Source organism: Oncorhynchus gorbuscha, linkage group LG16, assembly GCF_021184085.1.
Source record: "Oncorhynchus gorbuscha isolate QuinsamMale2020 ecotype Even-year linkage group LG16, OgorEven_v1.0, whole genome shotgun sequence".
Classification (NCBI taxonomy): Eukaryota; Metazoa; Chordata; class Actinopteri; order Salmoniformes; family Salmonidae; genus Oncorhynchus; species Oncorhynchus gorbuscha.
In genome coordinates, this window is record NC_060188.1 from 15876445 (window position 1) to 15889556 (window position 13112).

The 13112-nt window shown below is 47.8% G+C and overlaps 1 protein-coding gene across 9 annotated transcripts in view; it reads left to right on the forward strand.

Moving 5' to 3' along the window:
• LOC123998621 (caskin-2-like) overlaps window positions 1-13112 on the forward strand; it is a 115708-nt gene that overhangs the window by 95200 nt on the left and 7396 nt on the right. For 2 of the 9 annotated variants that reach the window (XM_046303656.1, XM_046303658.1), the window contains exons 11-18: window positions 4637-4754; window positions 6568-6744; window positions 6981-7058; window positions 7739-7875; window positions 8068-8131; window positions 8231-8337; window positions 8534-8746; window positions 8878-10814. In XM_046303656.1, the coding sequence (XP_046159612.1) occupies window positions 4637-4754; window positions 6568-6744; window positions 6981-7058; window positions 7739-7875; window positions 8068-8131; window positions 8231-8337; window positions 8534-8746; window positions 8878-10814 (2831 nt within the window). The remainder of the gene's footprint in view (window positions 1-4636; window positions 4755-6567; window positions 6745-6980; window positions 7059-7738; window positions 7876-8067; window positions 8132-8230; window positions 8338-8533; window positions 8747-8877; window positions 10815-13112) is intronic. The other 7 variants (XM_046303657.1, XM_046303659.1, XM_046303661.1 and 4 more) reach the window with 7 other exon arrangements.

Consider the following 13112-nt stretch of genomic DNA (forward strand, 5'->3'; position numbering starts at 1 on the left):
CCTCAGCTGGCATTGCAGTGTTGTTCCCACAGTCACTGTGCCCAACCTTGCCCCCATGTTGTCTGTTAGGACAGGTGTGTTTTCCCTGTGAACTGTCAGGCTCATCCTCTCTAACAGGTGTTTTGGTAGCAAGCAGGGAGACAGGCTGGCAGTGTTTATGTGCGGGTGGCTTCAGGAGTATTCAGTAGACACAGTATATAGATGTGTGGTTTTCAGCTGTTCCATGTAGTTGAACTACTCCACCGCTAGCACACCTGATTCAACATGTCAACTAATCATCAAGCCCTTGAATAGGTGACTCTGGTAAACTAGTTCAGGGCAACAACTAAATTGTGAAAAGTCTGCTGGTCCCAGAGGATAGGTTTGGAAACCACTGGACTGTAGGACGGTTTGGAAACCTCTGGACTGTAGGACGGTTTGGAAACCTCTGGACTGTAGGACGGTTTGGAAACCTCTGGACTGTAGGACGGTTTGGAAACCTCTGGACTGTAGGACGGTTTGGAAACCTCTGGACTGTAGGACGGTTTGGAAACCTCTGGACTGTAGGACGGTTTGGAAACCTCTGGACTGTAGGACGGTTTGGAAACCTCTGGACTGTAGGACGGTTTGGAAACCTCTGGACTGTAGGACGGTTTGGAAACCTCTGGACTGTAGGACGGTTTGGAAACCTCTGGACTGTAGGACGGTTTGGAAACCTCTGGACTGTAGGACGGTTTGGAAACCTCTGGACTGTAGGACGGTTTGGAAACCTCTGGACTGTAGGACGGTTTGGAAACCTCTGGACTGTAGGACGGTTTGAAAACCTCTGGACTGTAGGACGGTTTGGAAACCTCTGGACTGTAGGACGGTTTGGAAACCTCTGGACTGTAGGACGGTTTGGAAACCTCTGGACTGTAGGACGGTTTGGAAACCTCTGGACTGTAGGACGGTTTGGAAACCTCTGGACTGTAGGACGGTTTGGAAACCTCTGGACTGTAGGACGGTCTGGAAACCTCTGGACTGTAGGACGGTTTGGAAACCTCTGGACTGTAGGACGGTTTGGAAACACCCCTTGAGTCCATGAATGGGGCCTACTTGATGTGATCTACTTACTATCAGTCATAATGCACATATAGTCACTAGTGAAAGTCTACACATCCCTTACACAGTCTTCACATTTTACTGCCTTAAAATGTTGTCTCAAAGGGGAATACATTTGATTTTGTTCCTACCGATCAACACAAACTACTCCACATTCCCAAAGTTAAATACAAATTATTCAATTATTCAATTAAAAATCTCATTTAAAAGATGTCTTGATTGTGTGTCTTTACGCCCCAGAGTTAATTGTAAGGCAGCAAAATGTGTAGACTGTGATAGGGTGTAGAGACCATCACTACGCACTGTACTGAACCTGATGTACATGTCATCTATCAGTTCACTGTACTGAACCTGATGTACATGTCATCTATCAGTTCACTGTACTGAACCTGATGTACATGTCATCTATCAGTTCACTGTACTGAACCTGATGTACACGTCATCTATCAGTTCACTGTACTGAACCTGATGTACACGTCATCATCTATCAGTTCACTCTATCAGTTCACTGAACCTGATGTACATGTCATCTATCAGTTCACTGTACTGAACCTGATGTACATGTCATCTATCAGTTCACTGTACTGAACCTGATGTACATGTCATCTATCAGTTCACTGTACTGAACCTGATGTACATGTCATCTATCAGTTCACTGTACTGAACCTGATGTACATGTCATCTATCAGTTCACTGTACTGAACCTGATGTACACATCTATCAGTTCACTGTACATCTATCAGTTCACTGTACTGAACCTGATGTATCTATCAGTTCATCTATCAGTTCACTGTACTGTACTGAACCTGATGTACACGTCATCTATCGGTTCACTGTACTGTACTGAACCTGATGTACACGTCATCTATCAGTTCACTGTACTGTACTGAACCTGATGTACACGTCATCTATCAGTTCACTGTACTGTACTGAACCTGATGTACACGTCATCTATCAGTTCACTGTACTGTACTGAACCTGATGTACACGTCATCTATCAGTTCACTGTACTGTACTGAACCTGATGTACATGTCATCTATCAGTTCACTGTACTGAACCTGATGTACACGTCATCTATCAGTTCACTGTACTGTACTGAACCTGATGTACATGTCATCTATCAGTTCACTGTACTGAACCTGATGTACATGTCATCTATCAGTTCACTGTACTGAACCTGATGTACACGTCATCTATCAGTTCACTGTACTGTACTGAACCTGATGTACATGTCATCTATCAGTTCACTGTACTGAACCTGATGTACACGTCATCTATCAGTTCACTGTACTGAACCTGATGTACACGTCATCTATCAGTTCACTGTACTGAACCTGATGTACACGTCATCTATCAGTTCACTGTACTGAACCTGATGTACACGTCATCATCTATCAGTTCACTGTACTGAACCTGATGTACACGTCATCTATCAGTTCACTGTACTGAACCTGATGTACACGTCATCTATCAGTTCACTGTACTGAACCTGATGTACACGTCATCTATCAGTTCACTGTACTGAACCTGATGTACACGTCATCTATCAGTTCACTGTACTGAACCTGATGTACACGTCATCTATCAGTTCACTGTACTGAACCTGATGTACACGTCATCTATCAGTTCACTGTACTGAACCTGATGTACACGTCATCTATCAGTTCACTGTACTGAACCTGATGTACACGATCATCTATCAGTTCACTGTACTGAACCTGATGTACACGTCATCTATCAGTTCACTGTACTGAACCTGATGTACACGTCATCTATCAGTTCACTGTACTGAACCTGATGTACACGTCATCTATCAGTTCACTGTACTGAACCTGATGTACACGTTCATCTATCAGTTCACTGTACTGAACCTGATGTACACGTCATCTATCAGTTCACTGTACTGAACCTGATGTACACGTCATCTATCAGTTCACTGTACTGAACCTGATGTACACGTCATCTATCAGTTCACTGTACTGAACCTGATGTACACGTCATCTATCAGTTCACTGTACTGAACCTGATGTACACGTCACCTATCAGTTCACTGTACTGAACCTGATGTACACGTCATCTATCAGTTCACTGTACTGAACCTGATGTACAGGTCATCTATCAGTTCAAGGTCCAGTAGGTCCTTAGGGGTATAGTGCACAACAGGTGAACTTCACTATCCATATTCCTGAGGGGGAACTAGTTTATAGGGAGAGAGTATATATCTGAAGGATGGCTCTCTTTGAGCCCAGAGAGAGAGAGAGACGGGTAGGGACAGGCCCTGGTATTCATCCATCACTCCCACTCAGAAATGACTTCACTACTACTACTACTACTGTCTCACACACACACACACACACACACACACATCGTCTCATGAACACTGGCCTGTTTTACTTCTTGGGAGTGTGTCGGCCTATTCTGCTGCTGTGGGGGTTGCTTCAATACCAGAGAGAAACAATTCATAAACCTTGCCCTCAGGCCATCCACCTCTCCCATCAACTAGCCTTTCCACACCTCACACACACATGTACATGTTAGATACTGGGCAAAAGGTTAGCTGACATCTTAGTGGGGACCGGTGCCGAACCAAAGCGCAAAAAGTGGTGAGGCAGAGCAAGGCGGGTGAAGAGGATTGGACAGGCTGATAGCCATGTTGTGTTTCCGTAAGTGGATGAATTGCTCTAATTTAGCATGTAGGGTAAAGCCTCAAATCTTAGCTTCATCTTCCATTTCAAATCAGCTCGGGAAAAAAGTGAATAATTACACAATAATATTTCATTTTGTGTGACTACAGCACCAGCGATAAAAAGCAAAAATAGAGACGTTCTAATTGAGCGAGGCGTCGGAGCCTGCAGGGTTTTTATCATTGAAAACAATGCATTGTACTTGTTACCTTTAGCTAGTTTAGGCCTTTAGAAAAATATGTTTTGCCAACTTGGACGGGTCAATTCATTTGAACGTATTTTCCTTTAACTGCCAACCTGCCCATTCAGTACATGCTATTTCCCCCTCTACCCACATCTACCAGACACACAACCCAACACCCCTCTTCTCCCCCATACCTTCAGCCCCCTAACCCTGTCCCTTGGCTTGTGTCCTCTGACTAAGGCTGATAAATTAGGGAGCAGATACAATGGCCTGGGTTTTAGCAGCTCACGTGGACAAATGGAACATGATCAGAAACACATGACTACTGTCATCATCTGTTTATGTGCTTGACCTTTTGGTTCTCTCTCTCGGTGTGTTATTGTACTACAGTTGATCTCAGGGCTGTGGCGCTGCTTTTGTACCACCCTCCCAACTTATGTAAAACATCTTTGACATTATGAAAACAAACCATACAGAGACATAGATACACAGATGAAGTTGTTAACACGTAGAATGTGTTTCAAGTTGGAACATGTACTTTCTGTCATTGTCCCAGAACTGCACACTTCAGGTCAGGTACACACACGTACATAAACAGTGGAAATAACACCACGTTGTTATAGAATCTCACAGATTCTGATTGGTTTAGACCTGTCTTAATGTTTGTTTTGATTGGCTGCCTGGCAGGTCCTAGAGCAGCACATGGACGGGCGCTGGAAGGGGCACATCCACGACAGCCAGAGGGGCACCGACCGGGTTGGCTACTTCCCCCCGAACATTGTGGAGGTCATCAGCAGACGCTCAGGTCAGTCACACACACACACACCAACACACACCCTGTAAGTTCAGTGCGATCATTAGCCATTCCCCACTCCCATCGGAAAGCAATGGGCAAAGAGAGAGAGTCCTCTGACATTTGCCTCTTTCATTGCGTAACCGTGGCACCCGCAGCAAACGGAGGATTCGTAGCTTGTTGAGTCAGCTGCCGGCATGTCGGAACATCAACACACACACAGACACACTCACACACACTCACTCACTCACACACTCACTAACTCACTCATCTCCCAGACATGTCAGCACACTCACAATGCAGGATTAAGTCAGAAATGGAATGGGAAATGGCTTGGAACTGCAGGAGTCATCTGCTATTGTACATTTTGTAAAAACTCCCACCCTTACCTACGCAGTCTACCTCTAATACCGGTTAGATTAACAGAAGGTGTCAGTTACCTACCTAACACCACAGAAGAAGATAATCCGCCCCACACCACCTCTTTGATGTGCACTAGAGGGAGAAATCCCTGAGTGAATAGGTTGGCGTGGTGACACTCACGGAGCAGCTTTGACAGAACAGAGAGCAGCTCAGCACTGCAGTCAGTGAAAAAGGACAGGTTTCTGTCTTCTCTGCAAGTCTGTCACCACAACAAAAGATCAGGGGAACGGGAGACCCATCTTAAATTGTCCCTCTGCGCCTACTGTACCTTCAGAAAGTACTCACACCCCGTTACTTTTTCCACATTTTGTTGTTACAGCCTGAATTTTAAAAATATTACATTGAAATGTTGTGTCACTGATCTACACACAATACCCCATAATGTCAAAGTGGAATTTTGTTTTTAGAAGTCTTTACAAATGATTAGAAAATGAAAAGTTGAAATGTATTCAACCCCTTTTGTAATGGCCAGCCTGAATACGTACAGATGTAAACTATGCTTAACAAGTCACACATAATAAGTTGCATGGACTCACTCTTTGTTCGAAAATAGTGTTAACATGATTTGTATTATCTGTAAGGTCCCTCAGCCAAGTAGTGAATATCAAGCACAGATCCAACCACCAACACCAGGGAGGTTTTCCTGTGCCTCGCAAAGAAGAGAACCTATTGGTAGTTGGGTGTTAAAAATAAAAGCAGACATTGAGTGACCTAGTTACAGTTGTGATTTAAATTGTCTTGACAATCTATGGCAAGGTATGACAATGGCTGTCTAGCAATGATCAACAACCAACTTGACAGAGCATGAAGAAGTTTATATTTCTATTGCAAATATTGTCCAATCCAGGTGTGCACAGCTCTTAGAGACTTACCCAGAAATACTCACAGCTGTAATCACTGCCAAAGGTGATTCTAACATGTATTGACTCAGGGGTGTGAATATTTATGTGAATGATATATTTCTGTATGTCGTTATGTGGTATTGTATATAGATGGGTGAGATAAAAAATATAAAACATCTATTGAATCAATTTTGAATTTAGGCTGTGATGCAACAAAATGTGTAATATGTGAAGGTATGAATACTTCCTGAAGGAACTGTTTCTCCCTTGGCTCCACACACACACACACTGATAGGTTGTATCGCTACACATCACTGCGTTGGAAGAGCAGTGGTGGCCCCTCTTCATGACAGGTTGGCCCCTCCAGAGAACACCCCATTTCCCAGACTGCCTTGGTTGGACTAATTCTCTCATGCTTCCAATCCATCCCTTGCTTCTATTTTTCTCTCTTCCTCCTCTTCTCTCAGCATCTCTCCATCCATACCATGTCATGTCCACCTCTAACCATCAGCTTGCGTTAACCTCCTCTCTGTATGTGTCCTACCTGTTTGACCCTGTAGGGGGCACCCTGTCCCGGCACGCCTCTCTGCCCACCCAGCGCCACCAGCTCCTCTCCAGAGCCCCCCTCTCCTCCAGCCTGAGCTCAGCCCCCCAGACCGACGACTCCTACACAATGTACACCCCCAACAATCCCCACATGGCCCTCTCCCACGCCATTGGCCTCAGCGCCAACCCAGGTATATACACACACACCCTTATACATGCACTCAGAGGACAGACGCACATTGAAACCTGTATACGGTACTCAGTCCCCTAACCAGCCAGACAACTCCCCCACCACTGTGAACCATGGTGAGGCCGCAAGGACACCCATGTTCGCACCCTCTAAACCCCTCTCATGCTCAGGCCCAGCCAATCCCCAGTGCTGCTCCATGGTACCCCCATGGCCCAACAGTGTTGTTATGTCTGATAGGTCGGCCTCCCAGCAGCCTCTCTCAGCCTGGTTGTCCCCTGGAGGACATCTGGGTGCTCAGGAACTCACACACCGCGGGTAAGAGTCCCTCCACTGTCCCCCCATGACAATAGCTGTCCCCATGCTCTGTCCCCATGCTCTACCTTTGTCATGTGCCAGCTTCAAACTGAGCTTCCCATAGCTCCTGCTGCTCTCCCTGCTGCCACAGGATGGGACCACCAGGAAACCTCTGTTCCAGTGACCAAAAAAAGTGACAATTTCGACAGTCTACAGGACACTGCAAGCTTAAAGGGTGCCCTGTGTACTCTGCTGTAAGAATTTTCCATTGTGGATGACCTTTCATCTGTCCTACTGCAGGACTGTAGTTGTAGTTTAGCCCTGTAGTTCTGTAGTTCTGTACCCTTGGCTGCTGTTGCTCTATGCCTGCAGCTCCGCTCCACCATGCAACCATCTCCCTTGGCTTCGTATGGCAGCAAATGACATCCTGTCCTGGCCTGTGCCACCCCCCCTGATCTGTGATGACTTGGCTGGCTCAGTGACAGGGTCCACAGCCCCAACCTCTGCCATCCTCTGCCAGCTTCAGTTAGAATCATGTGGATGTGTGTGTGACTGTGTTGATGTGAGCTCTGGAAGGACACAGAGGGGAGGTACCTCATTTTGCTCTCCCTCTCGCTGTCCAGCCACCACGGTTGTCTTTAACGTCCCTCACTTCTATCTCTCTCCCTCTCTCCATCCTCCTCTCCTGTGGTCCTATCTAGCAGGTGACAGGAACAGTGTAGGGAGTACGGGCAGTGTGGGCAGCACCCGTAGTGCTGGGAGTGGACAGAGCACAGAGAGTAACACTGCTCTCAACGGACAACACCACCAGACCACTGCACTCCCAGACACAGCCAAAGTACTGGACCAATTGTTATTTCAGCTTTATTTATCCTGGCTAGTCTTATTGAGATAGGTTTTCAATTATTTTAGCATTGTTATCTTACTCACAGCTATGAACAGAGGAAATGTGATATTGTAATTTACTGTCTTTGTATGTAGTGCCAGGCAACAGATTGTTTATTGTCTTGTGCTCTGTTTTGATGTGCAGCCAGCTCCCTCTGCTGGTGACTCAGGGCAACCAGTCCACAATAAACAGCCTGACCTGACTGCAGGTAGGAATACCAGCCATTTTTCTCATTACTGTTACGTACCACAACATTTCTCCTGAAACTTCATTCATTTAACTCTCCAGTGTGTGTTTTCTTGTCTAGTGGTTCTGGGTGCTCCTCGGAGGCCGATGGTGAACATACTGAGACCAGGGGAACAGCAGTTTGTCTCCCCACAGTTTATACGTCCTCTGCAGCTACTGGAGGGCAAGGTGAGACTCAGACACAGGCCAGGCACTAGCCAGGCACAGGACAGACACAGGACAGGACAGGAAATATTGTCCATGTATTTTTCTGTGTACTCTGTATGCCACAGTGAAATACATGTATCTATTAAAAGACAGGAGGACAGTGAATAGGCCAGTAGTTGATGTTAATGTGAAACTCAACCCCTCCCCTCTGGTGTAGGATGCAGAGGCCATCTACCAGTGGCTGAGTGACTTCCAGTTGGAGCAGTACACTGGGAACTTCATCACGGCCGGCTACGACGTCCCCACCATCAGCAGGATGACCCCAGAGGACCTGACGGCCATCGGCGTCACCAAGCCAGGCCACCGCAAGAAGATCTCAATCGAGATAGGAAACCTCAGCATCCCAGAGTGGCTGCCTGAATACATCCCGGTAAGGTCTTACTGATGCCTGTGTCTGTCTGTCTGTCTGTCTGTCTGCTATTGTGTGCAAGTCAGGTTTTACATTAGTTTCATAAAGGTTTCAACTGTGTAGGTCTGACTGTGACTCTTCTCCTACTCCAGGCAGACCTGGGGGAGTGGCTGAGTACCATAGGCCTGCCTCAGTACCAAAGGAAGCTGTCAGAGAACGGCTATGACTCCATCAGCATCGTACGGGACCTGACCTGGGAGGACCTGCAGGAGATAGGCATCACCAAGCTGGGCCACCAGAAGAAGATGATGCTGGCTGTGAAAAAGCTGTGTGACATCCAGAGGGCCATCCTGGCTGCAGAATCTGGCCAGGGCACGTTGCGCCGCAAGCCCCCTGGAGCCCTTCACCTGGTCACCATCGAGCCCCCTGACAGCTCCTCCGACTGCCCCTCGCCCCACACCCCCAAGATGCTGACCTTCCAGGACAGCGAGCTGAGCGCTGAGCTGCAGACAGCCATGTCCAGCCACTGCCAGGAGGGCCCGGCCATCAAGAGTGCCGTGGGCATGTCTCGGAGCCAAGAGAGCATCGACGCCCGGTCCAGGGGCTCAGGGCGCTCCCAGGACCCCCCCACGGCCTCCATCACTCCCCACAGCCGCTCACAGGAGAGCCTAGGGGGCAGCAGTACCTCCACCAGCCTCAGTGCTGACAGCAGCCCTGCCAAGGAGAGGAACATTCCAGAAGGCTGGGACCAGAGGTCCATACTACAGCAGCAGCAACTTCCCAAGCAGGTCCCCCTGGGGGCAGCCACCGTGTTCCAGTACCCAGCCATCCCAGCCAAGCCTAAAGGCCCTGGGTCTCACTCCCTAGGCTCCTCTCCCCAGGGCTCCCCGGCCCAGAGGGGCTTCAGCTACCTCCACTCCCACTGTGGCAGCACCGACGTGGGCCACGGCTCGCCCACCAAGCCCTTGGCACACACCTACCATTCCATGACCCTGGCCCCGCCTAAGAAGCGCAGCCAGAGCCTGACACGCTATGCCCTGTCAGACGGCGAACCAGACGAAGAGGATGACGACCTGGCTCCACCCTCTAGCACCCTAGAGTCCTACGCCACCCTGACCCGCCGGCCCGGACGCAGCCAGCTGGCAGGCATGCAGATCACACCCGTAAAGTACGGCACTGTGGGACGTAGCCAGTCCTTTGCCGTGCGCGCTCGTAAAAAGGGTCCCCCTCCAGCCCCACCCAAGAGACTGAGCTCGGTGAGCAGTAGCCCCAGCATTGGGTCCACTGAGAATATGGCGCCCTCTCCTGGGGGGGTGGAGACAGACAGCCCAGGGAGCGTGAGGAGCATCGCAGCCTGTCTGGAGGCCTCCACTGAGGGGAAGAGCCTGTCCAGGCCCAGGCTGGACCTCCTCCAACCAGAGCCTCCCCTCCCCAGCCTCACCCCCTCAGGACTGGAGCCCAGAGAGGCCTCTGCAGGGATGAGGAGGAGGGTGCAGAGCGAATGTGCTCCAGCCCAAACTGACATCCCAGACCATTACCCAGACCCAGAGCGAGGGGTGAAGTCAGACTCTGAGGAGGAGGAACCTAAGGCACCGGGTTTGGATGGCTCCTCATCCCCTCACAATAGCTCTAGCGAGTGTATCCCCTTCGCCGAGGAGGGCAACCTCACCATCAAGCAGAGGCCCAAGGTGGGAGGGCCGCCCAGGGCCGAGAGCACTGTGGAGATCCCAGCAGACAAGAACCGGCCTACCAAGACAGCCCTGGAGGTGCCTGAGTTTAACCTGAAGGAGTCAGACACTGTGAAGCGGAGATACAAGCCTAAAGACCATGCTGGCAGCTCTCCCACCAGTGACAGTGAGGGCCAGATAGGGTCAGACTCCAGTCCAGGCAGCAGGCTCCAGTCCGAGAGCTGTGAGGAGGTGAGTCTGGTCAGTCTGAGGATCAGTGAGGCCAGTCTGGAGGGGCTGGAGAACCTAGCAGTGACAGGCACACCCCTCAAACCCCCAGTCTCCCCCAAGCCTCACTGCTCCCACGGACCCCCCCGTCACAGCCCCAAAACCGTCCCGACACAGTCTGGCTGCTGCTACAGGTAACTTATTACACTTGGAAGCTCATTATTATGTCTTTCTGTTTTTTGTTTCAAATATTTTTATTAAACACACAGAAGAATGGTGTATAGGTATACATGACAGGTATACAATTCTTATCTAAACATAAAAGAGCATACAGGAACAACAAGACCCAGAGTTCTGGGTGCAGAACAAATAATACAAAACACGACATACAAAACAAGGACACGTAGAAAGAAAGAGGGAAGATGTCCCCCCTATCCCCCATCCCCTATCCCCCCCCACCCCCTCCCAACTGCTCGGGTGGTAGGGCCAGCACACGCTGCCCAAAGGTAGATTAAAATATTACAATTGAGAGTGCGTTAATAAGTACAAATTCATTGTTCAGAATATATCTAATTCTTTCTAAGTGTACAGTGTTTGCCAATTCACTGAGCCATAATTTGGTAGAGGGCGCTTCCCTCCTTTTCCAAAACAACAAGATTAGTTTTTTTGCCGAGATGAGACCATACGAGATTAGTTGTTTTGGGGGAGTTGGTTAATCCATTTAGGGACTCAGATACTCCCAGGATTATCAGAAGTGGGACTGGATCTATTGAAGACTCCAAAACTTCAGAGAGGATCCTAAAAATTCCACACCAATAACCATGCAAGCTAGAGCATAGGGCAAAGCAGTGGAGTAGTGTACCCTGCATAGCCTGACATTTATCACATGTAGGAGATGTGTCAGGAAATATCCTATGCAGTTTAGTTTTGGAATAGTGTAATCTGTGTAATACCTTGAATTGTATGAGACGATGTCTGGAATTAATGGAGCATGTGTGGATATACTCCAAGCTCTCTTCCCAGTCTGCCACTGAGATGTCAGTCCCTAGTTCTTCCTCCCATTTTGCCTTGATGGCATCAGTAGAAGGTGTGCTAACAGATTGAAAAGCATCATATAGACGCGATATCAGTTTATCTGAGGTGGGGCATATTTTTATGCATCCATCAAACATGGAAGGTTTAGCATTCCCAAATGTTGGGAGGTGTTTTCTAACGTAGTCTCTCATTTGTAGGTATCTGAAAAAATGACTTCTGGGAAGATTATAAGTTTCCCTCAGCAACTCAAAGGAAGCAAAGGTCCCTTCTATGTATAAATCCCCTATGGTACTTATCCCCAACTCTCCCCATCGCTCAAAGGTGTTGTCAAGGTTAGAAGGGGCAAAGGAGGGATTCCTGGCGACAGGGAGCATGAATGACATTGGTCTGAGCTCAAAGTGGACTTTAATTTGCTTCCAGATTCGGACTGTGCTATGTATTATAGGATTGTTACAATAAAGTGACCAGATTGACAGGTGACAAAATCACAGCGCCAATAGAGAAGGGGTGACACTCCTCACGCTCCATACTAAGCCAGCTGTATGCCGGGAGTATGAATACTCTCTTTATGAAAGAATTTAGGTATGAATACTGGGATGTTCTGATATAGGTAGAGCAGTTGTGGGAGGAAGACCATTTTAATGGCGTTAATTCTTCCGAGCAGAGAAATTGGGAGAGTTCTCCAAAATACTATGTTTGCTTTGAGTTTTTGTATCAGAGAGGGGAAATTCTCTTTAAATAGTAAGGAGTATTGTTTGGTAACTACAATTCCTAGGTAGGTAAAGTTTTCTGAAGATAACTTAAATGGGAGATGTTCTAGCCAGGAGGTATTTTGCGACCGTATGGGCATTAATTCACTCTTGTTCCAATTTATTCTGTATCCCGAGAAGGTACCAAACAAATTGATCACATCAAGAATAGCTGGGATACTAGCCTGGGGTTCTGTTACATAGAGGAGGATGTCATCTGCGTACAGTGAGATCTTATTTAGAGTATCTTTAGTATTATAGCCGTGTATTGCTGCATGAGATCTAATCGTCTGAGCGAGCGGTTCAATAATTAGGACGAAGAGCAAAGGCGACAGCGCACAACCCTGCCTTGTCCCCCTGTTGAGGTTAAATCGGGGCGACAATGATTGGTTAGTGAGTATTCTGGCACAAGGGTTCCTATATAAAAGCTGGATCCAATTTATGAACCTATCTCCAATATTAAATTTCTGTAGGACCTTGAATAGATAGGGCCACTCAACTTGGTCAAAGGCCTTTTCGGCGTCAAGAGATATGACGGCAAGGTCCACGTTGGGTAACCTCTGAGAATACATAATATTGAAGAGGCGCCTGAGATTGAAGAATGAGTTTCTGTTAGGGATAAAGCCGGTCTGATCCGAATGGACCAATTTGCCAATTAAAGTGCTAAGCCTGTTAGCCAGAGTTTTTGCTAAAATCTTTTGGTCTGTA